The sequence below is a fragment of the Saimiri boliviensis genome, chromosome 17 (genome assembly GCF_048565385.1).
Source record: "Saimiri boliviensis isolate mSaiBol1 chromosome 17, mSaiBol1.pri, whole genome shotgun sequence".
Taxonomy (NCBI): domain Eukaryota; kingdom Metazoa; phylum Chordata; class Mammalia; order Primates; family Cebidae; genus Saimiri; species Saimiri boliviensis.
Window position 1 is genome coordinate 71083858 of NC_133465.1, and position 22598 is coordinate 71106455.

The window sequence follows — 22598 nt, forward strand, 5'->3', positions numbered from 1 at the left end:
CCAGCCTGAGACACAGTGAGACCTTGCTTCAAATAAGTAAATTTGTTAACGCCTCTCTCGCTCACCTGCATTTTATTCGGAGTGTTGGCTGTCACCCTCGTGAGTGAAAAGGTACTGTATCTTTCCGCCCCATGATACCACCAAGACAGAGACCCCGGTGTCTAATAGCTGCTTGGTAGTGGTAAGGGGCACGGGGAGCAGAGCATGGGGATTCACAAGGTTATCTAGGAAGGTGGCATCTAGCAGGGCACAGGCTGTGTACAGTTGAGAGCCCATGGCAAACTAGAAAGCAAGAGACTGGAGCCCAACCACTCAGGCACACACAGGGCTGAGCTTTTCCCTCCATTGAACAAAGACCCCTTTCCCCACAAGCAGACTGCAGCAGCTTTGTGCTGTAGAGGGTGGTGGGTGCCGTGGCTGAAGGAGCCTAGGCTGCCAGCTATGAAACCATGTTTAGATAATTCACATCTACTCTCAGGACTTTGAGTTTCTGATTCCATTGCTGTAGTCAAATGAGGGTCCCCAAAAGGTGTGTCCAAGTTAAAACCCCTGGAGTAAGCAGAGGCCACCCAGTTTGGAAAAAAAGGGCATTTGCAGATGTAACTAGGAATCATCCTGGATTTCTAGTGACAGATGTCCTTGTAAGAGGAGAGAACACAGAGGCACAGGTGAGCAGCCGTGTGAAGGTGGGCGTGGAAACTGAGGCTCCACAGGCCACAGCCCAGGAGCGTCGAGATCACCACAGCCACTCCGCAGGCAAGGCATGGACGCTCCCTCAGAGCCCCTAGAAGGAAACCACCCTGGGGACACAGCTTCGGGCTCTGGCCTCCAGAACTGCTGGAGTACATTTCTGTTATTTCAGCAGCCTCAGGACACTGATGTGTCAACACTTCCACAAGCTGCCACAGCTGAGAAGTAAAGTCAAGGCAGGACACTGGGGAACCACAGGGACCACAGCCACCATTTCCTGTTGCCGTCTCGGGGCAATACCTGTTTACTGAACAAGTGAACTAGTGAGAATGCCAGCTCTTGTTTCTTTGTTTTTGAGACTGGGTCTTGCTCTTGCTGCCCAGGCTGGAGTACAATGGCAGGATCCTGGCTCACTGCAATCTCTGCCTTCCCATTTCGAGCGATTCTTCTGCCTTCCCATTTCGAGCGATTCCCAGTAGCTGGGATTACAGGCACACACCAACACGTCTAGCTAATTTTTGTACTTTTAGTAGAGACGAGGTTTCACCATGTTGGCCAGGATGGTCTTGAAAACTCCTGAGCTCATGATCTGCCCATCTCGGCCTCCCAAAGTGCCAGGATTACAGGCGTGGGCCGTCGCGCCCAGCTGCCTTTTGTTTCTAACTCCAGGCCTGGTTCTGACTACCACACTCACTTCACCTGCCTCGTGCCATCTGTGGGGGAGGCGGGGTCAGAGCACCAGCAGCTCAGGCAGGTTGGAGCTGGTGCTACAGCAAGAAGCCAGGTCTCAGAGGCACTGTGCAGTCCACACTCCTTGGGGACAGTTCAGTGGATCTCCTGGCAGAAGAGGAGCCGACCCCAATAGCACCACTCCAGGATGCAGGTCACTCAGCCACCTGCACACCCTGCTCACCCAGCCTGGGGACAGTTTTTTCAGGGGCCAGATGTCAAGAACTTCCATCTCTGCATGCCTCAGTTTACCCATCATGTAGGGCTACGCTGGGTTATTCTGCCCTGTGAGAAGAAAGTATTGGCAGCAAAGCCACACTGCCCTCTGCCTCCTCTCCCCAGCGAGGGCCAGCCACGCAGTCAACCATTGCCTCTGTGGGTGGCCTGGAGCCAGCCTAGCACCCCTGCCAAGCCAGTGCCTTTCCGGGCGCTGATTTCTGCCGTGGTGATGTCCTGCTTGGCACAAGCAATGATGTCTGGAAGCCTGATTAACGACTTCATCTCCTCCGTGGACATGTAACAGGGTAGGTCGCTGCAGTGAAAGAAGTGTCCCATCAGAGCAGTGGCTGCCACACACCTGCCCTGGCCCCCAGCCACACAACCGGCTCCCGGCCGTACTCCTAGGGAGCCCCACCCCCGCCTGCCCCCTCTCAGCTCAGGAACACATACATTTTATTGAAGAGTATCAGCACTGATGCTTTTGCAAGTTGTTCTGCAGAAAGGAGACCTAAGAGCTGCACGCAGGATGCAGAGAGTTGGGTGGGGTCAGAGGCGTCCATCATGAACTGCGGAAAAGAAACATGTCAGCAGCGTCCTGCTGCAAGGGACGGGTCCTGCCAAACCTCCTCCCCTGGGCCTCACAGACCTGACACTGGGAGGGCAAAACAGCTTTTTATTTTTATTTTTGAGACAGAGTCTCGCTCCATCACCCATGCTGGAGTGCAGTGATGCAATCACAGCTCACTGCAACCTTCGCCTCCCAAGTTCAAGCGATTCTCCTGCCTCAGCTTCCTCAGTAGCTGGGACTACAGGCCTGTACTACCACATCCAGCTACTTTTTGGAATTTTTAGTAGAGACAGGGTTCACCATGTTAGCCAGGATGGTCTCAATCTCCTGACCTCGTGATCCGCCCGCCTTGGCCTCCCAAAAGTGCTGGGATTACAGGCGTGAGCCACCGCATCCGGCCCAAAACAGCTTTAAACAAAAGCTTGGGAACAGACAGAAACAGAAGCAGAGGGAATCGAGTTTTATGAGGACGACTTGGTGTCCCTCGAGTGTTTCTGTTTTCACTTATATGGAAGTCTCTGTCCTCATGTGGCCATCATTTCTCCATCCTGGAATCTGGGGCACAGGCCTTGTCAAGATGGCCAACCAGAAGCGTGTTTAAATCCAACATAAAACACAGACGTACCGGGGAGCAACACGCAGGGCTGAATGTGTTCTCTGCGGCGCAGCTGCCCTGCCCTCAGCAAGCCCTCCGTGAGCTCTAACGTGGGCCTTCGAGCCCAAGCACCAGAGAAAGCAGACGGGGTGCCCAGCAGGAAGCAACACTAGCGTAGGACCCGTTTCCAGGACTAGTAAGTCACTAAATCACCCAAACCCCGAACTCCGTTCTACACATAGCAAGGTTGGGGAATGGACCTCACAAGAACGTAGACACACTCCTCTAAACGAAGCCCATCTAGGATGACCACCTACCAGAAGAGAGCGGCAGTTTCCATAGTAACTGGACCAGATGGGGCCCATGCACCCGCCCAGCTCCCGGATGGTGATCTTTCTCTGTGCCATGATGTCAGTAAGATTGGTGCCCACCTGTAGGAAAAACCACGATGCAGAGACAACTATACAACCGCTGTCGCGCTGTGAACTCCTCAAGAGCACCGTGGCCACACCTCACACGGCGGCCTGAACCCCGCAGACTCGTTCTCCAAGGCTGCAGTCCGTAAGGCAAGCAGGGACCGACGCCCATCAGTAGCTGACCCGCTGTGGGGGCGACCGGCCACAGGAGCCCGTTGCGAGGAGACGAGTGCCCGTGGAGGGCGGCAGGCCCCTGCCTCCCGGGCCGGGCGTCCTCAGCTCAGTCCCCGACACCCGCCCCGCTCCCGGTCAGGCCCGACCGGCTGCGCCCCGGCGTGCACTTACAGGAGCCTGCAGCGCGGAGCTGACCCCACGCAACGCCACCCGCGGGGCGGACACCTACCGTGGGCCGTGTCGGGGGCGGCTCCCCCAGGTCGCCCTTCCCATCCCCGGAGCTCACCTGTGCGGAGCGGTTAAGGAAGGACCCGAGCCGCTAAAGGGGGAGTTCCCGCCCCGGCCCGGGCGCCCCCCCGCTCCCCGGTCCGCTCCCCACGCGGGAGGATATCCTGCAGCCGTTTCACCAGCAGCGTCTTTCCGACGCCCGTGGGCCCCAGCAGGAGACACATGCCGTCCTTCGCTCCGCCCGGCACCCGTAGCTCGGCGCGGCGGCGCAGAGCTCGCCCACCGCCCGCTCTCATTGGATAGGTCTCACGTCCGTGCTGCTGATTGGTTCTTAGGGCTCATCGCTCCAATCAGCGCTCAGCGTCTGCGGGAGAGCGGAAGATCCCGCCTTCTCCCGGTTCTCGGGCCGGCGCGGTGACGTGCGCCTGCGCTCACTGGAGGACAAGGCGGAAGCGGAAGTCGGGGGGCGCGCCAGCTCGGAGCAGGGAGCGCCCGCGGCGTCGGGTCTGGGCTGGAGGTCGCCATGGGGCGAGGCAGCGGCACCTTCGAGCGTCTCCTAGGTAACGCGCCCCCGCCCGACGGCTCGGCCTTAGGTCAACAGGCAGCCCTCGCCCGGCGCTGAGTCAGCGCGGCCCGCGGGGCTCGAGGGGCGCGGACCGGTCGCCGTGCCTGCCTCTCCGTGGCCCACCGTCCTGGGCGCGGAGCCGCTGATCCTGGGCCGTCGGCCTGGCCGTGGGGTCGGCGTCCGTTGGGCGTTGGCGAACCTGCGCGTTGTGAGGTTCTGCGCAGGGCGCCGGGGCGCTCGGGGTACCCGCTCCTCCGCGGGCCTGGGTTTTCGGCAGATTTCCCCCTGACCGACACGCACCCGGCCTAGTAGGCCACAAGGCCTGAGGCGTGAAAGTGGGTGACAGTCGCATGTTATTGGGCTCGCCCTTGGGCTTCTGACCCAAAACTTGGTCCCAGAAGGGTGGAGCTGGCAGTGTCCTTTCTGGGACCTTCGAGTTCTCTTGGGAGCTGTGGGTCCCAGACCCACCTTTTATTCCGACACTGGCTTCTGGAAGCGCCTAATGGTTTAGCAAGGCGTTTTCTCTGGTTTTTTGGAGGTGAAGACTGATCCTGTCTGAGCCTCCTGGAGTTGACAAGTTTTAGGAGGGAAAATGAATGTTTACCGGCAGTTCCCGGTGGCCCCGTAGTGAAAATACGCCTTGTGTTTGGGGAGAGGTGCTTGGGTGTCCTAATGGCCTGCCCCAAACCTGCCTTTTTGTTAAGTATGGTTTTCAAGGAGAACTCAAATGAGACACCATCCTTGCCCAGGGAATCTGCAAGTGGACTATCTCTGCCTTACGGGTCAGTGCTTCAGGGATGAAGCCAGAGATTAACTACTGAATCAGTGTTGAAAGTGGACTTGGCTTGGCTTGTTAGATTGTTTCTGTTTCTGGGGAAGGCGGTGTGGGCAGAGCTGGAGCTGCTCCTCCGAGGCCCGGTTGTTGGAAGCAGCAGCAGTGATTTGGGGAGCACAGGTATTAGCTGGCGGGTCCTCCTTGGAGGCCCTTTCTGCCCTTATTCCCGAAGCACTTGGAGCAGGGGGACCTGGAGTCTACACTGCAGGCCTCTCGCTCTCACCTCCGCTAAGATCTCATCGAATGGGGGAGCATCTGAGAGAAAGGGGACTCTGAGGGACAGGTGACAGTGTTCTTTGTTGAGAAGCAGCCAGGCCTGACGTTTAAGAGTGAATCAGCCTCTGTCTGTGGCGAGCTGTGTGACTCAGGGCCGTGCCCTCGCTGCTCTGCTGAGTCTACCTTGCTGGTAGGTTGTGGGAGGGCTTGGACCAGCACCAGGTGTCCTCTCTCTTCTTACGCTGTTCCAGCTTCCCTGGGAAAGGATGGCACTTCCGTGCTCATCAGCTGGCTCAGGAGTATTCTCCTGTAGTTTTTCATTTGGTCCAAACGTCCAAAAGGGAAGCAGGGAGTCCCCTGCCCTGCTGCCGAGCTGGGGTGCTGCATGGGGAGTCCAGCAGGGTGAGCCCCCGCCCATCGCATTTTTCTCCCTCAGACAAGGCAACCAGCCAGCTCCTGCTGGAGACAGACTGGGAGTCCATTCTGCAGATCTGTGACCTGATCCGGCAAGGGGACACACAGTGAGTGAGCAGGGTGGTGCCCGAAGCGGGGAGCGGCCCTGCACAAAGCTGGGCTTGCTTGGTGCCTGTTGGTTCCCCATGATTCAGCTGACCATGTTAGGCTATTTTTTTTTTTTTTTTTTTTTTTTTTTGAGACAGAGTCTCACTCTGTTGCCCAAGCTGGAGTGCAGTGGCATGACCTTGGCTTGCTGCAACCTCTGCCTCCTGGTTCAAGCAGTTCTCCTGCCTCAGCCTCCCAAGTAGCTGGGACTACAGATGCCTGCCACCACACCTAGCTAATTTTCGTATTTTTTGGTAGAAACAGTGTTTCACTGTATTGGACAGGCTGGTCTCGAACACCTGACCTCATGATCCTCCCTCCTAAAATGCTGGGATTGCAAGTGTGAGCCACCGGGCCCGGCCACACTGGGCTCCTATGTGGAGAATTGCATGGTCTACGTGCTAAGATTTTTGATGTCTTGGGACATCAAGGTTTTTTTTTCTGTACAGCTTGCAGATATCTGATTATGTTCATATTTGCTTTGGGGTTCTGATGGATTAAAACAGCAGACTTACCTTTTTTTTTTTTTTTTTTTTTTTTTTTAAGATGGGGCCTTGCTCTGTCACCCAGGCTGAAGTGCAGTGGCATGATCTCAGCTCACCAAAGCCCCTGCCTCCCAAGCTCAAGCAGTCTTCCCACCTCAGCCTCCCAAGTAGCTGGGACTACAGGCGTGCACCATCACGCCCGGCTAATTTTTTGCTTTTGGCAGAGGTGGGGTTTTGCCATAGTGCACAGGCTGGTCTCAGACTTCTGGGCTCAAGCAGTCCTCCTGCCTTGGCCTCCCAAAGCACTGGGATCACAGGTGTGAGCCACTGCAGCTGACAGCAAATGAACTTTTCTCATCTTAGTTGCTGACACTATTTTTTCCCCTTTCTCTTTACTTTTATCAATGCCGTTTCCCTTTTAGAGCAAAATATGCCGTGAATTCTATCAAGAAGAAAGTCAATGACAAGAACCCACACGTGGCCTTGTACGCCCTGGAGGTAACTAGACCCTGTGCTGCAGAGGCTTCCAGGGGCCCCACCCCTCACTGCTTATGGCAGCATGAGATGAGTTTGCCCTGTGGCATTGCCCACCTTTCTGGGCATACAGCAAGCAGGAGAGTTTCCACTCAGCCTCGGGTGCCAACGTGAGCTGTGCCATGAGGAGGGGGTCAGTCTGATGGAGAGATGGAGAGTGGGGAGGGAGTGAGCACCACTTCTTCAGCTGGTGCTGTGCGAGTAAGCACCGAAAATGGATCTCGTCCCTGTGCTTGGCCATGAGCCTTGGCGTTGGAGGGAGTAGTGTGGTGTAGGCTGCTGAATCTCAGACGCTGCTGTTTGAGGTTCCCCAAAGGCCCAGTGGCCTGACCGGCCTGTTGAAGGCCTGCTATCCCACAGGGAGGTGGATCCGTCCAGGAGGAGGAGGGGCCCCTTCCCTGCCCACCGACCTTGCCTTTCTGGGCTCTGCAGGTTATGGAGTCTGTGGTGAAGAACTGTGGCCAGACCGTTCATGATGAGGTGGCCAACAAGCAGACCATGGAGGAGCTGAAGGATCTGCTGAAGGTGGGTGACACGGAGGGAAGCAGGTGGCCACCTAGGCTGGCACCTCTGCTTCTGCGGGTGTTTCTTGGGCACCTACAACAGAACAGCACTGGGTGTGGCAGAGAACGTGCAGGTGCAGATGAGTGATCCCTTCAGCAGAGCTCAGGGCCTCCACGCACTCACTCACGGGAGAGACTAGGCCATGAGCCCCAGTCCAGGGAGGCAAGGCTTTAGCAGGAGCCATTCTGGGGAGCTGTGTCTGGAGCACCGGGGTGACAGCGATCTTGGGCCTGGGGACAGCTTCCAGGAAGCACAGCTTGGGCATCAGCTGTCCTTGGGAAGGTTAATATATGCTGCTGGGTGGGCATGGCAGTGATGGCTACTGTGTGTGAGGGCGGCTGTGGTCCAGAGGGCAGCCTGGCCTGGACCCACAGACGGGGGCGTGGGAGGGCTCTGAGTGGGGGCTGGTAAGGTCGGATGTGTCTGTGGGGAAGAGGAGCTGTTTTGGAGAGTGGGGGTTTCACGCAAGCTCCCCAGTTCCCTAGGAGATTGTGCTGGGACACCTGCGGCAGGGGTGCTGCGGCGGGTGTCCCCTGCAGTCAGGCTGCTCCCGCTCCGTCCTGCCCTGTGGGCCGGGCCTGAGTCTCTTAGGAGGCTCTACCCTGGACCCACACAGCTGAGAACCTGCCCGGGGATCTCAGTGGACAGCCAGGCCTTTCAGAGCACCTTGGCCAGCTTCCCATCCCATCCTGTCCTGGCTGAGAGTCAGAAGGTGCTGGAGGCTGGAGGCTGGCCCTGCCCGACCCTGGTGCACCTGCGGTCCCCCAGGCTGCAGTTCTTGGGGCTGCCCTTTCCTCTCCGAGGCGGGGCAGGGTTGTGATGGAAGGCGGCGCTGGGGCTGCAGAGGCTCTGGGAAGGAGCTCAGGCCAGGGTGCAAGTGCCCCGTGCCTCTGTGAAGCAGCCTCTCATCCCGTGCCGTCCTCGGTGTCGTACCTCTGTGGCGTTCCTGAGAGGGCTCGATGCAAGGCCAGGCTGCGCTCTGTCCTGGGGAAGCGGTGGCTGCAGGGGTCTTGGCACCCACTCTGAATTTGGAGGTGTCTAGAGCAGCTGCCCTCCCGCATCTCCCAGCTGTGACTGGTGGAGCAGTGCGGCCTGGCCTCACAGCGTCCCCGTCTTCGCAGCCCCAGCACGATGCCACCACTGTCAGGCCTGCCAGGCCCTGCCTGTTGGGGGCTGACGGGAACTGGGGATCACTGGCTGGGTGGGTCCCTTGGGAACGGGAGAGACAGATGGTCTGGGGCACAGAGACGCAGTGGTGTTTGGCTCCAGTGAGCCCCGGTTTTTGGCAGCGGTTAGAAAAGGGCCCTGGTCTTGGGCAGGTATAGACAACCATAAGATTTGAACTCAGGGTCTGGGAACAGATGGGTGCACGGCCCCCACACCCCACTCGGGGGCCCTCCCTGGCCTCTCTGTCAGCCCCGTCTGCCTAGAGGCTGAGGTTTGTCAGCCTGGAGTCTTCTGCGACCCTCCCCATCTCCTCCGTGCCTGCAGAGACAAGTGGAGGTGAGCGTCCGTAACAAGATCCTGTACCTGATCCAGGCGTGGGCCCACGCCTTCCGCAACGAGCCCAAGTACAAGGTGGTGCAGGACACCTACCAGATCATGAAGGTGGAGGGTGAGTCCGGACCAGCGTTGGGACCAGGCCGGGGCTTGGGACTGCTGGACAGTCAGGCCGGATGGGCACAGTGTCATGGGCCCTGGGAAGGTGGGCTGCTCCCTGTGGTGGGAGGGAGGAGGGCAGTGGTCTAGAGCCAGGGAAGGCTGTGCGTGTGAGGGCGGGCTCAGACTAGCTCCTGCCTTTCTGGACCCATGGCCCACAGGTGGGGCAGGTGGTCATGGCCGATGACAGGCAGGTGAACAGGCAGCAGACAGCCTGCTTCCGCAAGGCAGGGCTTCTGGGGGACTGAGTTGGGCTGTGCAGTCAGGGAAGGCTGCTGGAGGAGCTTCCTCGAATGTTGAGACTAGAACAGAAGCCAGAGACAGCGTGGGTGCAGACAGGCAGCACGCACAGAGGGCACTCAGCCCTGGGGCAGAAGGGTGGCCGGCGTGCCCAGAGGAGAAAGTGGGCTGGGCCTGTGCGCCGAAGGCCTCCGGGCTGTGGGCCAGAGTTCAGTGAAGCTCTAAGCACGGCAGGAGGTCTCCAGGGTTTTTCATCTGGGCCGTGGCAACCAAGATGTGTTTCTTAAGGGTCCCTCCTGGTTGTAGCCATGGAGAGTTGAGGGCTTGTGGAGAGAGGGGTGGAGGCTTCAGGATGCATTTGGAGGTCTTGGCTGGTGTTCGGGGCCCACACGGTGAGAGAGGTGGGCATGGCTGCTGCCATCCGTGTGGGTCCTGTGCGGCCCTGAGCTCTACTGAAGATGAGGTCAAGAGTGTGGGGAATGGGGTGGGTTCTGGGGATGGCACGTTCCTGCTGCAGGAGTTACACACTTGCCCCATGGCTGCAGGCTAGGCAGGACCAGTGTGGAGACTCGGGTAGAACTCGGGGTGGCTGCATGAACTGCCTCTAGCTCTCACCTTCGTGGGGGTGGATGATGGTGGTGTGTGCTCACGTCTCCTTCCCGGGGTGGGAGCTTTCCTGGATTTTATCTGGGGTCTGTGTTTCAAGAATAGCTTGAGGCCCTGTCCTCAGGAACAGTGGGAGCCCTGGCCACAGAGCAGAGGGCGAGGGAGCCACTTGGCAGGTGGGGCTGCACAGGTGTCTGACACCCCAATGGGGTGGGAACAGCAACTCAGGAAGAGGACAGCAGTGCCTGGCTCTCATCTGCCACCACAGAGAGGACAGAGGCCCCCCAGGGACGCCAGCCTTGGGGCAGGAGGTGGTCCTGGTGCCCCCAGAGGCCCTCACTTGGAGGGAGGAAGGGGCTCCCGGAGGTCTATCAGGCCAGGCGGGAGCAGGCAGTGACTGTGGCCTCCTCTCTCCAGGACACGTCTTTCCAGAATTCAAAGAGAGCGATGCCATGTTTGCTGCCGAGAGAGTGAGTGTGGGCGTCCGCCAGGGGTCCTGTGGCTGTCGAGGAAGTGTGAGGGGAGCACTGGGAGCCTGGCTTGCTTGGGAGTCGGTAGCTGAGCTCCCGGGGAGGCGCAGCAGCTGTCTCTGCTGGGCAACGTGGAGACGCGGCTCGAGGGCCTTGAGAGTGGCTGTGGGCTACGAAAGGACAGACACCTCCGAGGAGGAAGAAGTCCCTTCCTCCGGTCTCGGCAGCTTCACCCCAGGCCACGGCGCTGGGAAGGGCCGGCTGGGGCATTACTCTCGAACCTACTGAGGTCCTCTCTCTGTCCGCTCCCTTGAGTGTGCCGTGGAGCTCGGCGGGGGGGCGAGTGGCCCTGACTCTCTGCCTCTCCTCAGGCCCCGGACTGGGTGGACGCTGAGGAATGTCACCGGTGCAGGGTGCAGTTTGGGGTGATGACCAGAAAGGTGAGTTCCCTCCCGGGGAGCTGGGGGCTCTGCTCTACGGCCCTGGGCGGACACCAGGTCCCCTGCCGTGCGCAAGGCCACCATCCTTGCTTCGTCTTTCCTTCCTGGTGGGTGGCTCAGGAGGTGAGTGTCGCTTGAAGCAGGTGGGGAGGTGTCAGCGATGGGGACAGTGAGGGCCGCTGATGTGGGCCTGATGCCGCTGCCTGGCTGGGCCCGGCCTCACTCGGGGATTGTAATGTCCCAGACCTGGGCTGCGTGCTTGCCACAGTCACTCTCCTGCTTGCCAGGGCCGTGTGGCCACTTTGTTGTGTGGCTTAGCCCACCTGGATTCTGACCCTGCGAGCTACCTTCCCACCAAAGCCCCCTCCGGCTGATGTTCGGGAATGCTTGGGGTTTGGGGTGTCAGAGCAGTGTCCAGCACCCACTGCACTCACAAAAGCTCTTGTTTTATCAGCAGCACAGTGTGTGTGTGTGTGTGTGTGTGTGTGTGTGTGTGTGTGTGTATGTGTATGTATTTTTTGCACTTTTTTTTTTTTTTTTTGAGAGAGAGTCTTGCACTGTTGCCCAGGCTGGAGTGCAGTGGCGCAATCTCAGCTCACCGCAACCTCCGCCTCCTGGGTTCAAGCAATTCTCCTGCCTCAGCTTCCCCGAGTAGCTGAGACCACAGGCATGCGCCACCACTCCCAGCCGATTTTTTGTATTTTTAGTAGAGATGGGATTTCACCATATTGGCTAGGGTGGTCTCCGTCTCCTGACCTTGTAATCTGCCTGCTTCAGCCTCCCAAAGTGCTGGGATTACAGGCGTGAGCCACTGCGCCCTGCCCACACTTCTTTTTAACTTACCTTGTTTTCACCAAAGCGGTGGCTGCCGTTAAGACTCCTGGGAGCACCTCTGGGTCCCTGGCCTTAGTGTCCCCCCTCCCGGGCACTTGTTCTGCTTGTGCCCTGCCTTACCCCGCCTGTGAGGCCAGCCTCAGCGCTGTATAGGGCAGTTCTGGGCCAGGTGGCACATCAGGGTCCCCCGTGTCTGTGACCAGCCTGCCTGCCCCATCTTGCAGCACCATTGCCGAGCGTGTGGGCAGATCTTCTGCGGGAAGTGTTCCTCCAAGTACTCCACCATCCCCAAGTTCGGCATCGAGAAGGAGGTGCGCGTGTGTGAGCCCTGCTACGAGCAGCTGAACAAGTGAGTCCCCTCCGCTCAGGCCTCAGGTGGGGCAGGCCCTCCAGGCCCTCCTCTCGGCCATGGTGCCCGAGGCCTGCAGACCCAGTGGGCCCTCGGCACAGCAGCTGGAGTCAAGGGAAACCCAGGGCGGCTGCACTCCTGCGGACCCTGCCCCACTTGAGGACAGGCGGGTAGGTGTGCAAGGCCGGGCGCTGTGGCTCCTGGTACAGGCTGCTCTGGCCGGCCTGTTGCTTGGGTTTCGGTTTGGATTCATTTCTATTTCAAGGTTTGGAGATAAAGCTTACAGAAAGGTCGCAAGAGCAGCCGGAGAACCTGCAGGGCCACGGCCAGGCCTCCGTGGCGGGCGTCCCGCTGCAGCTTTCGCCACCTCCCCTCCCTGCACGTGCGCATGTTCGCACAGGAGTTTTTGCTGGTTTGATTTGGTTTTGTTTGTTTTGAGACACAGTTTCGCTGTTGTTGCAATGGCATAATCTCAGCTCACCGCAACCTCTGCCTCCCAGGTTCAAGCGATTCTTCTGCCTCAGCCTCCCGAGTAGCTGGGATTACAGGCACGTGCCACGACGCTGGCTAATTGGTTTTTAAATTTTTTTGTATTTTTAGTAGAGAAGGAATTTCTCCATGTTGGTCAGGCTGGTCTCAAACTCCTGACCTCAGATGATTCGACCACCTTGGCCTTCCAAAGTGCTGGCATTACAGGCACGAGCCCCCGTGCACAGCCTCACACAGGTTTTTTTATTTTTTTATTTTTTATTTTTGTTTTTTCCCCCACCCTCCCTTCACACACAGGTTTTATACTGAATTTCCGTGAATGTGGATGTCATGCACACGGACCTTTGCGTGTGATCCCTAAGAGTGAGCATGCTCTCTGGTCACAGCGGTTGCTCAGGACTGCGCTGCCACCCAGCGCTGGCTTCTGCTATCTGGTCCCTGCAGTGTGCCCGGGGGTCTGCCCTGGGTGCACACCTGGTGTGTGTGGACCGTGGTCACTTCTTAGTTCCCTTCTCCTGGAGCATGTCCTTGCCTCCCTGTCTTGCTCCCGGGACGTGTCTGGGAGGTGAGGCCATGGCTGCCTGCCCCTCTGTTCAGGTCTGAGGCTTCCGCCTGCCTAGGTTTGGGAACTCCAGGGGCAAGGCCGTGCCCTCCTCAGGGTCCGATCAACCCAGCCATGTCCGGTGATGGGCTGCTGCTCCGGGAAGTTCCTTTTTCTTCCCGTGACTGAGAAGAGGTTTTGTTGGGCCATGGCAGCGTCCTCTCCATCCCAGCCACTGCCCGCGTGCGTGAGTGTGCTGCACCCCGGCGGTCCATGGCAGGGTACCCCGACACCATTGCTGCCTCACACACGCCGGCTGGCGTCCCCCCGTCCCAGGGGCTGTGCAGGTCTGCTTTGGTGTGGACTTTTCCCTTAGAAAAGAGCCCCAGGGGCCGGGCGCGGTGGCTCACGCCTGTAATCCCAGCACTTCGGGAGGCTGAGGCGGGTGGATTGTGAGGTCAGGAGATTGAGACCATCCTGGCCAAGGTGAAACCCTATCTTTACTAAAATAAAAAAATTAGCCGGGCGTGGTGGTGCGTGCCTATAGTTCCAGCTACTCAGGAGGCTGAGGCAGGGGAATCGCTTGAATCCGGGAGACAGAGGTTGCAGTGAGCCGAGATAGTGCTACTGCACCCCAGCCTGGTGACAGAGCAAAATTCCGTCTCAAAAAAAAAAACAACCCTAGGTCAAAGGTCAGCAGGCACGGTTTGAAGTTGCAACCGCATGGTGAGTGTGTGGCCCTGGACTGCCTGGGCCTCTGGAAGAGCTGACTGGGCGTGACAGAAGCTTCTTGGGTGGGGCCCTCCCACCGCTGCGGTGCTGGGCTCCGTGTCCTGAGCCCCTAGAAAGGGCTTTGCAGGCTCGCTGGGGTTCTGAATGTCGATTTTCAGGAGACACCCTGGGGCTTAGACTGAGGGACTCACCCGGGTCCTGGGGCTGGTGTGAGGCTCGACTCCTGCCCTGCTCCTCTCTGGTGTGTGGCGTGGAACCACTGTCATCACTGTGCGGGCACACAGGAGCCCGCAGAGGTGCGATTCAGAACTTCGGTGGACGCAGGATGGCGTCGGCTCGTGGTCACCTGTGGCATCCCCTCATACCCACAGGAAAGCGGAAGGAAAGGCCACCTCCACCACCGAGCTGCCCCCCGAGTACCTGACCAGCCCCCTGTCTCAGCAGTCCCAGGTACTCAGTCCCCTCCGTCCCGTGGGCCTCTCTTTCCCGGGACCCGCCTCACCTTCTGCACTCATCCTCAGCTGCCGCCCAAGAGGGATGAGACAGCCCTGCAGGAGGAGGAGGAGCTGCAGCTGGCTCTGGCGCTGTCCCAGTCGGAGGCAGAGGAGAAGGAGAGGCTGGTAAGCTGGGTGAGGTGGGGTGGCTGCGGTGGGGCCAGAGGGCACCGTGTGTCCCCGAGTGATGCCCCTCTTAATTCTGCCTCAGAGACAGAAGTCCACATACACCTCCTACCCCAAGGCGGAGCCCGCGCCCTCAGCCTCCTCCGCGCCCCCCACGAGCAGCCTGTACTCTTCACCTGTGGTGAGCGGCCTCGGGCTGGGGCCACCTTCCCTGGGAGGCAGTAGGGGTGGTGGGGGATGCGGGTCCCTGGCTGCCCAGAGAGGACGGCCCAACACACGGGTGACATCAGGGCAGAGCCCCGCTGCTCCAGGCCCCTGTGCCTCCCGGTCCCTGGTTCAGCCCTTGGCACTGAGGACACGGGAGCAGCTGTGGGGACGGCGCCTTGCTGGTGAGGCCTAGTCTCTCCCGCCCTCCTCATGCCCCACGGGAATTGAAGGCCTTGCTCTCTAGGGCACCTGTGTCACCTCTCCCTAGCCTCAGCCCCGATCTCAGTAGCTGGTGAAGATGCAGCCTGATTTGCTGCGGTGGGGTCAGGGACAGCAGGTTGAGAAAGTCATTTTGTAGGTTCTGTGGAGTGGCCAGGCCACTGCAGGCAGGGGCTCAGAAAGCCCCGTCCCAGTGAGCCACCCCTCCCTCCTCCCCTCCTTCCTGGCTGTCGGGCGGGACCCACACACAGGACTGTGTGGGGGCTGTCCAGTGTCCACCTCGGGGCCGCAGGTCTGGCCTGGTGCCGCCCTGTTCCTCCCATAGCAAGATTAGGAGCTTCGTGGCTGTGGGGCGCCGGCCTTGGTGGCGCCTTAAGTATCTGGAAGAGGACGACGATGGCCGTCAGATGCCGGGAACCGGAGGAGGGCAGGAGGGTGGGCCCAGGCTGTGGCTCTGCTCTCCAGGGTCCGCCGGCGCCATCCCAGTCCCTGCCCGAGCAGCCGCTCCCTGTCAGCCTCTGACACTCTGATGCCCCTTCCTCCCCAGAACTCGTCGGCTCCCCTGGCTGAGGACATTGACCCTGAGGTAAGGCCCGGTGCGGGGCGCGTCCTCTCATGGTTTATGGCCTTGGGAGTGACCCCCTCGTTACTTGCAGCTCGCACGGTACCTCAACCGGAACTACTGGGAGAAGAAGCAGGAGGAGGCTCGCAGGAGCCCCACGCCGTCTGCACCTGTGCCCCTTGCAGAGCCGGCCACCCAGCCCGGGGAGGGACACGCAGCCCCCGCCAGTGTCGTGGAGGTGAGGGGCCAGTCCTGGCATTCCTGGTGCAGGGTGCCTTGGATGGGGTGGATGCGGGACAGACCCGAGACCCTCCTCCTTCTCTTCCAGAACCCCCTCCCGGAGACAGACCCGCAGCCCATTCCTCCCTCTGGTGGCCCCTTTAGTGAGGTAAGCTGTGGCTCCCTCCACAGGCCAGGGGAAAACATGGCCACAGCCTCCTGGCCCACAGCACCAGGCATGTGGCACAGGTGCCTGCCCTAACCAGAAGGTCACTCCAGAGCAAGGGTGTTCACCCCGGCCCAGACCTGGCCCACTATGCCCTGAGTGTCTTCTCCCAGTGGAAACTGTCCACACTGGGCTATGGTCCAGAGCCCAGGCCACTCTGCGGACCTGACATGGACCTGAATATTCCAGAGCAGCCTAGAACCACTGGATGTGTCCTTGGCCTTGCCTAGGGCTTCTGGGCCGATTGGCTATCAGAGCGCAGGGCCTTGGAGAGGGAGGCAGGCCCCATGCCACCAGGCAGCAGGGCCCTGAGCCGGCTCCGTCCTGACCGGTGCTGTGCTGCTGGACAAGGGCCCAGCCTCCGGGGCCTCGCCCGCCGCCTCCTGTGAGGAGCAGATTGACTCTGCTCCAGGCCTGAGCGGAGCTGGGTGCCTCCGTCCGGGGCCCCACCGGGGAGGCCAGCTAGGCTGTGGCTGAGGCTGCACTCATCCGGCCCCTGCTCTGCCTGCAGCCACAGTTCCACAACGGTGAGTCCGAGGAGAGCCACGAGCAGTTCCTGAAGGCGCTGCAGAACGCCGTCACCACCTTCGTGAACCGCATGAAGAGCAACCACATGCGCGGGCGCAGCATCACCAACGACTCGGCCGTGCTCTCGCTCTTCCAGTCCATCAACGGCATGCACCCGCAGCTGCTGGAGCTGCTCAACCAGCTGGACGAGCGCAGGCGTAGGTGCCCGTCCCTCGGGGCCTCGGCTCGCGGGCAGCCGGGCGCTGGGAGCGCCGTCCTGTGCTAGACCCCGGCTGGGGCCTCCGCTGAGGGTGCCATATCATCTTAGGGGTCCTCCACTGAAAGGTCTCAGTGGGAGGTGGTCTCGGTGATGACCCTGCCTGCCCTGCCTGCCTCCCCAGATCCCGGGGCCTGCAGAGCCCTCTGCAGAAGGCTGGGCACAGGGTGGCCCGTCTGCACGTCCGTTCCACCCGGGAGCATCTCGGCGCTTTGCCAGAGTGGTCAGGGCTGCTCTGTTGTCTGCCCACAGTGTACTACGAGGGGCTGCAGGACAAGCTGGCCCAGATCCGCGATGCCCGGGGGGCGCTGAGTGCCCTGCGTGAAGAGCACCGGGAGAAGCTTCGCCGGGCGGCCGAGGAGGCAGAGCGCCAGCGCCAGATCCAGCTGGCCCAGAAGCTGGAGATCATGCGTCAGAAGAAGCAGGTGCCGTGGCTGCCCAGCTACGGGCCGGAGCGGGCTGGGGACCCACCGGGTGACTGCAGAGGGTGCCCAGCCACAGGCTAGGGAAGGCTGGGGACCCACCGCGTGACCACCACGTTTTTGCTGCACAGGAGTACCTGGAGGTGCAGAGGCAGCTGGCCATCCAGCGCCTGCAGGAGCAGGAGAAGGAGCGGCAGCTGCGGCTGGAGCAGCAGAAGCAGACGGTCCAGATGCGTGCGCAGATGCCCGCTTTCCCCCTGCCCTACGCCCAGGCACGTGCCATCCTCCCACTGCCCAGGGGCTCGTGCGCAGAGGACCAACTCTCACCACAGTCTCTTTCGTCCCCAGCTCCAGGCCATGCCTGCAGCCGGAGGCGTGCTCTATCAGCCCTCGGGACCCGCCAGCTTCCCCAGCACCTTCAGCCCTGCGGGCTCTGTGGAGGGTTCCCCCATGCACAGCGTGTACATGAGCCAGCCGGCCCCTGCTGCCAGCCCCTACCCCAGCATGCCCGGCACCGCAGCAGGTACGGACGGGTTGGGGCAGAGGACCCTTTTCCCCCAATCTTGGTTTTAGCCGAATTTACAGAAAGTGGTAAGAAAGGTGTGAAGGGTTTTCCAGACCGCCCCGAGGTGGATTTTGTCACGCTTGCTTTTTCCTGTTTCCATGCCAATGACCTCCCGAAGGCTTTCCTGTTGGAGCCGCTTTTCGGTTGGGGGCAGGTGCTGCCCTCCCCACCAATGTGACAGTGAGCTGTTTCTGAAACCAGCAGGCACTGGGCTGCCCAGTCCAGTCTGTGGCAGGCTCCGCCCTCGTGGGCAGTCCCCCTGGTGTCCCGTATCAACAGCACACCCAGTGACTCGTGCCATCTAGCCCGCCCTCCTCTCGTCGCCTTTAATCTAGAACATTCCCCAGTCAGCCTTTGCGTTTTGTGACATCGACTGTCCCAAGAGCCTGTTGTGTGGCAGACTGTCCTCACAGAAGGTGACGTGCGTCCCGTCACTTAGCCCCATTGCTGGCCATTTGGATGAGACGGGCTCTGCCAGGGGTTTTCACTGTGAAGTGACCGTGTCACCCCTTGTAATTAAATGTGTCTCGGGGGAGACTTTCCGGACACGCCTGGACTCCTCAAGCTCTACCGTTTTTTTGCCAATGTTGCCTGGGTTTATTGTCTTTGTCAGGTTGCGCCTTCTAATTATGCAGTTGTCTTTCCGCTGGAGGGAGGTGCTGCTCCTGCCTCCTGCTTACCGGCAGTTACCGCCGCGTGGAGACGGGCATTTTTTCTTTCAAAGATTGCGGTCCTCTAGTATCACTCTTTTTTTTTTAGTTTTTAGAGACGGGGTTTCTCCATGTTAGTCAGGCTGGTCTTGAACTCCCACCCTCAGAGGATCTGCCCACCTTGGCCTCCCAAAGTGCTGGGATTACAGGCGTGAGCCACCGTGCCCAGCCTATTATCACTCTTTATTTTGAGTCAGGTCTCGCTGTCACCCTGGCTAGAGTGCAGTGGCATGGTCATGTTTCACTGCAGCCTTGACCTCCTGGTCTCAAGCAGTCCTCCTGCCTCAACCTCCTGAGTAGCTGGGACTACAGGAGTGCGCCACCATGCCTGGCTAATTTAAAAAAAAAAAAAGACCTGTCACAGTGGCCCAGGCCTGTGATCCTAGCACTTTGGGAGGCTGAGGCAGGTGGATCACAAAGTCAGGAGTTCAAGACCAGCCTGGCGAAGATGGTGAAACCCCATCTCTACTAAAAATACAAAAATTAGCTAGGCCTAGTGGCAGGCGCCTATAATCCCAGCTACTCGGGAGGCTGAGGCAGACAATCGCTTGAACCCGGGAGGTGGAGTTGCAGTGAACCGAGATCCCGCCACTGCATTTTAGCCTGGGTGACAGAGTGAGACCCTGTCCCAGAAAAAAAGAAAAAAAATTGTAGAAATGAGGTCTTTGTGTGTTGCCTAAGCTGACCTCAAAACTCCTGACCTCAGGTGATCCGGCCTTCTTGGACCCCCAGAGTGCTGGGATTCCTGGGTGTGGCCATGGGAAGCATCAGTGGCTTCTCTCTTGGGTACGGCCTCGGTTTTGGATGCTCTCGAGTCTCTGGTGCTGGATCCTCTGTGCTTTTCTTACACGTTCTCAGCCCTAGAACCAGCCATTTCTCCAAGGAGCCCTAGTTTCATTTAGTGGAGGGTGGTCTGGATCTTGGTTAGAAGCCAAGATTGAGATCTGGGTGTGCTCACAGCTCTAGGTTGGCAGACACAGCTGGAAAGTGCGTATGTGCACACTTATGTGTGTGTGCATGTGTGAACACACGTATCTTTATCTGTATGTGGTAAAAACCATGAGTTTGTCCAGGTGTGGTGGCTCCTGCTTGTAATCCCAGCACTTTGGGAGGCCGAGGCGGGGATGAATTACTTAAGACCAGCCTAGCTAAAATGGTGAAACCCCATCTCTACTAATACAAAAATGACCCGGGTGTGGTGGCACGCACCTGTAGTCTCAGCTACTCGGGAGCCTGAGGCAGGAGAATGGCTTGAATCCGGGAGGCAGAGGTTGCGGTGAGCCGAGATCGCGCCACTGCACTTCAGCCTAGGCAGCGAAGCAAGACTATATCTCAATATACTTACTTGCTCAGCCCTAGAATACACAAAAAGTAGTTTCAAGAATGCTATCCTGGCCCATTGTGGAGACCATACCTCCCAACCGGAATGTAATATTTGTCTGTAGTTCCTGTCATCTGTAGCCTGAGGCCGTGGACTCCAGATTCTGGGTTCTGAAGTTCCTGGGAATTACTCTCCCATAGCATCGGTCAGACCATGTCACTCATTGAAAGTAGTTTGGTTCCTTTCTTCAGATTTCATTCCATTCTGGGATTCTCCTCCATCCTTGCTGGTTTATCTCCTGCTTTTTTTTTTTTTCTTGAGATGGGAGTCTTGCTCTGTTGCCCACGCTGGAGTGCAGTGGTGTGATCTCGGCTCACTGCAACCTCTTTGCCTCCCGGGTTCAAGCAATTCTCCTGCTTCAGCCTCTCGATTAGCTGTGATTACAGGCATGCGCCACCATGCCCAGCTAATTTTTGTATATTTCGTAAAGACAGGGTTTCACTGTGTAGGACAGGCTGGTCTCGAACTGCTGACTTCATGATCCGCCCGCCTTGACCGGTGGTGCCACTGCACTCCAGTCTCCGCAACACAGTGAAACTTGGTCTCAAAAAACAAAAAAGGAAAATGAAGACAAGGGTGTCCCTGCCATCCCTCCACACTGCCCTGGCTGAACCATCTCACCTGTCTTGTTTGTCACAGATCCCAGCATGGTGAGCGCCTACATGTACCCAGCAGGGGCCACTGGGGCACAGGCGGCCCCCCAGGCCCAGGCCGGGCCCACTGCCAGCCCTGCCTACTCATCCTATCAGCCGACTCCTACAGCGGGCTACCAGGTATGCAGGCAAGGCCACTCCCCACCTCCAGGGCCAGCCCAGCCCCTTCTCCCATGGCACCCATTCCCCCCGCAGAATGTGGCCTCCCAGGCCCCGCAGAGCCTCCCGGCCATCTCTCAGCCTCCGCAGTCCAGCACTATGGGCTACATGGGGAGCCAGTCGGTCTCCATGGGCTACCAGCCTTACAACATGCAGGTACAGCGACCTCCAGGCTCTGCTAGGGGCCGGGGTGGGGAAGCAGAGTTGACACTCAGGGTCTTGGTGAGGCTGGTGGGCACTGGGCGGGCCCCACCCCTTCTGTCGTCCCTTCAACTCTCTGGGCTCTTCTTGTCTCCTTCGGATTGTTGCAAGCCAGAAACAACCCCTGGCTTCGTGGTCACAGGGCTAATCTCTGACATCTGGCTTCTTCTCACAACAGAATCTCATGACCACCCTCCCGAGCCAGGACACATCTCTGCCACCCCAGCAGCCCTACCTCGCGGGGCAGCAGCCCATATACCCGCAGGTGAGGCATTCCCAGGGCCTCTCAGTGGCATCGCTGCAGTCTTCTGGTTCACGGGCGGGTCTCCTGGCCCCAGTGGGGATTGTCCTGTACGCCTGCTCACACGGGGAGACGCATACCCGAGGCCCCTCCTTAGCAGGCAGAACGAGGATGCGAGTCTTAGAGCAGACACGTGTCCACAAGTGGAGACGGGAAAAATCATGAATGCACTGGAAAGCCAAAGGCCACATGAGCTCCACTCGGGGGACGTGGATGACGGGCTCCTGTGGGTCTGCGGCTCTGCTGGGACCAAAGCCTTCCTCCCATGGCCGAGAAGGGAGGGCCAGGGCCATGCCTGCTCTCCTCCCAACAGATGGCAGCCTCCGGCGGTCCCCCCCAGCAGCAGCCCCCCGTGGCACCGCAGCCGCCGGCACAGGGGCCTCCGGCACAGGGCAGCGAGGCCCAGCTCATCTCATTCGACTGACCCAGTCCATGCTCCCGTCTAGAGTAACACTACAGTCCACCCAAAACGCCTCGTCTCTAACTGCCGCCATCCCGCACCCCCATCCTCTCCTGCCGCTAGTGCCCCTTCTCTGAGTGAGGGGCCTTCACCCCGAGCCCGCCTCCCTCCCTGTCCTCAGCCCACCGCAGTCGCCGAGTTGGTTTCTGCCTCCTTTCCCCAGGGCTGGGCCATGGGGAGGGAAGGAGGGAGGGCAGCCCCCATCCTGTGGGTCATGGTCTGGAGAGGCGGCAGGAATGGGGACCCTCAGCCCCCCATGCAGCCTGTGCCCTCTGGCCCCACTGTGAGCTGGGCTGTGGTGTCTGGGTGTGGCCTGGGGTGCCCTCTGCAGGGGCCTCTCGGCTGCCACAGCCAAGGGTGGACGCTTCAGGTCTCCAGCTTCTCTGCTTCTCAGCTGTCATTTCCAGTGCCCCAGAATGGAACAGTGATAATAAAATGTATTTCAGAAAGCATCAGCATTGTGGGTTCTTAAATTTTATTTTTTTAAGATGGGGTTTCACCAAGATGGCCAGGCTGGTCTTGAACTCGTGACCTCAGGTGATCCACCCACCTCGGCCTCCCAAAGTGCTAGGATTACAGGCGTGAGCCACCGTGTCTGGCCTAATTTTTTTAGTTTTCTGTCGCCCACGCTGGAGTGCAGTGGCCACCTTCCTCCTCTCACTGCAAGCTCTGCCTCTGCCTCCCAGGTTCAAGGGATTCTGGCTTCTCAGCCTCCCTAGTGGCTGGGACTGCAGGTGCAGGTCACCACCACGCCTGGCTAGTTTCTGGACTTTTAGTAGAGACGGGGTTTCACCATGTTGGCCAAGCCGGTCTTGAACACCTGACCTTGGGATCCGCCGGCCTCGGCCTCCTAAAGTGCTGGGATGACAGGCCTGAACCACGGCGCCCAGCCGGCCTCAGCGTTTGCTCAGGAGGCGAGTGGTGGGGCTGCGGGCAGTGCCCAGCGTCCCTCCCTGAGGCTGCGCGCCAGGGTTCACCCGCGACCCGCGCGGCCCTGCACTGACCCTGCCTGCGGCTGGGGAGGATCTGGACTCGGCGCCGCCTCCGCGTGGTGGCTGGCGCTTCCCGGGTGCTCCTCACTCGCAGGAAGGGAGCCGGTGCTGCGTCCCCGGCCGGGGGCAGACGGGGCCGGCCTTCGCACCCAGAGCCCAGGGCGTCGCACGCACGGTC

The 22598-nt window shown here is 59.6% G+C and overlaps 2 protein-coding genes across 4 annotated transcripts; one reads left to right on the forward strand and one right to left on the reverse strand.

Annotated features, from left to right (window-relative positions):
• Positions 1–1196: 1196 nt before the first annotated feature.
• Positions 1197–3891, reverse strand: ARL16 (ARF like GTPase 16). Of its 2 annotated transcripts, XM_074389058.1 has the most exons (5): positions 3782–3891; positions 3621–3678; positions 3119–3232; positions 2089–2204; positions 1197–1951 (listed from the first exon to the last, which is right to left on the reverse strand). In XM_074389058.1, exons 1-5 carry the CDS (start codon positions 3841–3843, stop codon positions 1780–1782), a joined length of 522 nt encoding a protein of 173 aa, XP_074245159.1. In that variant the 5' UTR covers positions 3844–3891; the 3' UTR covers positions 1197–1779. The 2 variants fall into 2 exon arrangements, with proteins under 2 accessions (XP_074245159.1, XP_074245160.1); XM_074389059.1 differs by lacking the exon at positions 3782–3891 and having other exon boundaries at positions 3678–3759.
• A 163-nt stretch (positions 3892–4054) lies between these two features.
• Positions 4055–21880, forward strand: HGS (hepatocyte growth factor-regulated tyrosine kinase substrate). 2 transcript variants are annotated; one of them, XM_039475901.2, is made up of 22 exons: positions 4055–4179; positions 5672–5756; positions 6704–6779; positions 7248–7340; positions 8871–8994; positions 10302–10354; positions 10726–10794; positions 11853–11977; positions 14111–14189; positions 14261–14359; positions 14445–14540; positions 15333–15371; positions 15442–15585; positions 15676–15735; positions 16304–16517; positions 16829–17001; positions 17130–17270; positions 17347–17521; positions 20294–20427; positions 20503–20622; positions 20846–20932; positions 21282–21880. In XM_039475901.2, the coding sequence occupies exons 1-22, from the start codon at positions 4143–4145 to the stop codon at positions 21390–21392; spliced, it is 2334 nt and encodes a 777-aa protein (XP_039331835.2). In that variant the 5' UTR covers positions 4055–4142; the 3' UTR covers positions 21393–21880. The 2 variants fall into 2 exon arrangements, with proteins under 2 accessions (XP_039331835.2, XP_074245161.1); XM_074389060.1 differs by lacking the exon at positions 4055–4179 and adding an exon at positions 4218–4966.
• The last annotated feature ends 718 nt before the right edge of the window (positions 21881–22598 follow it).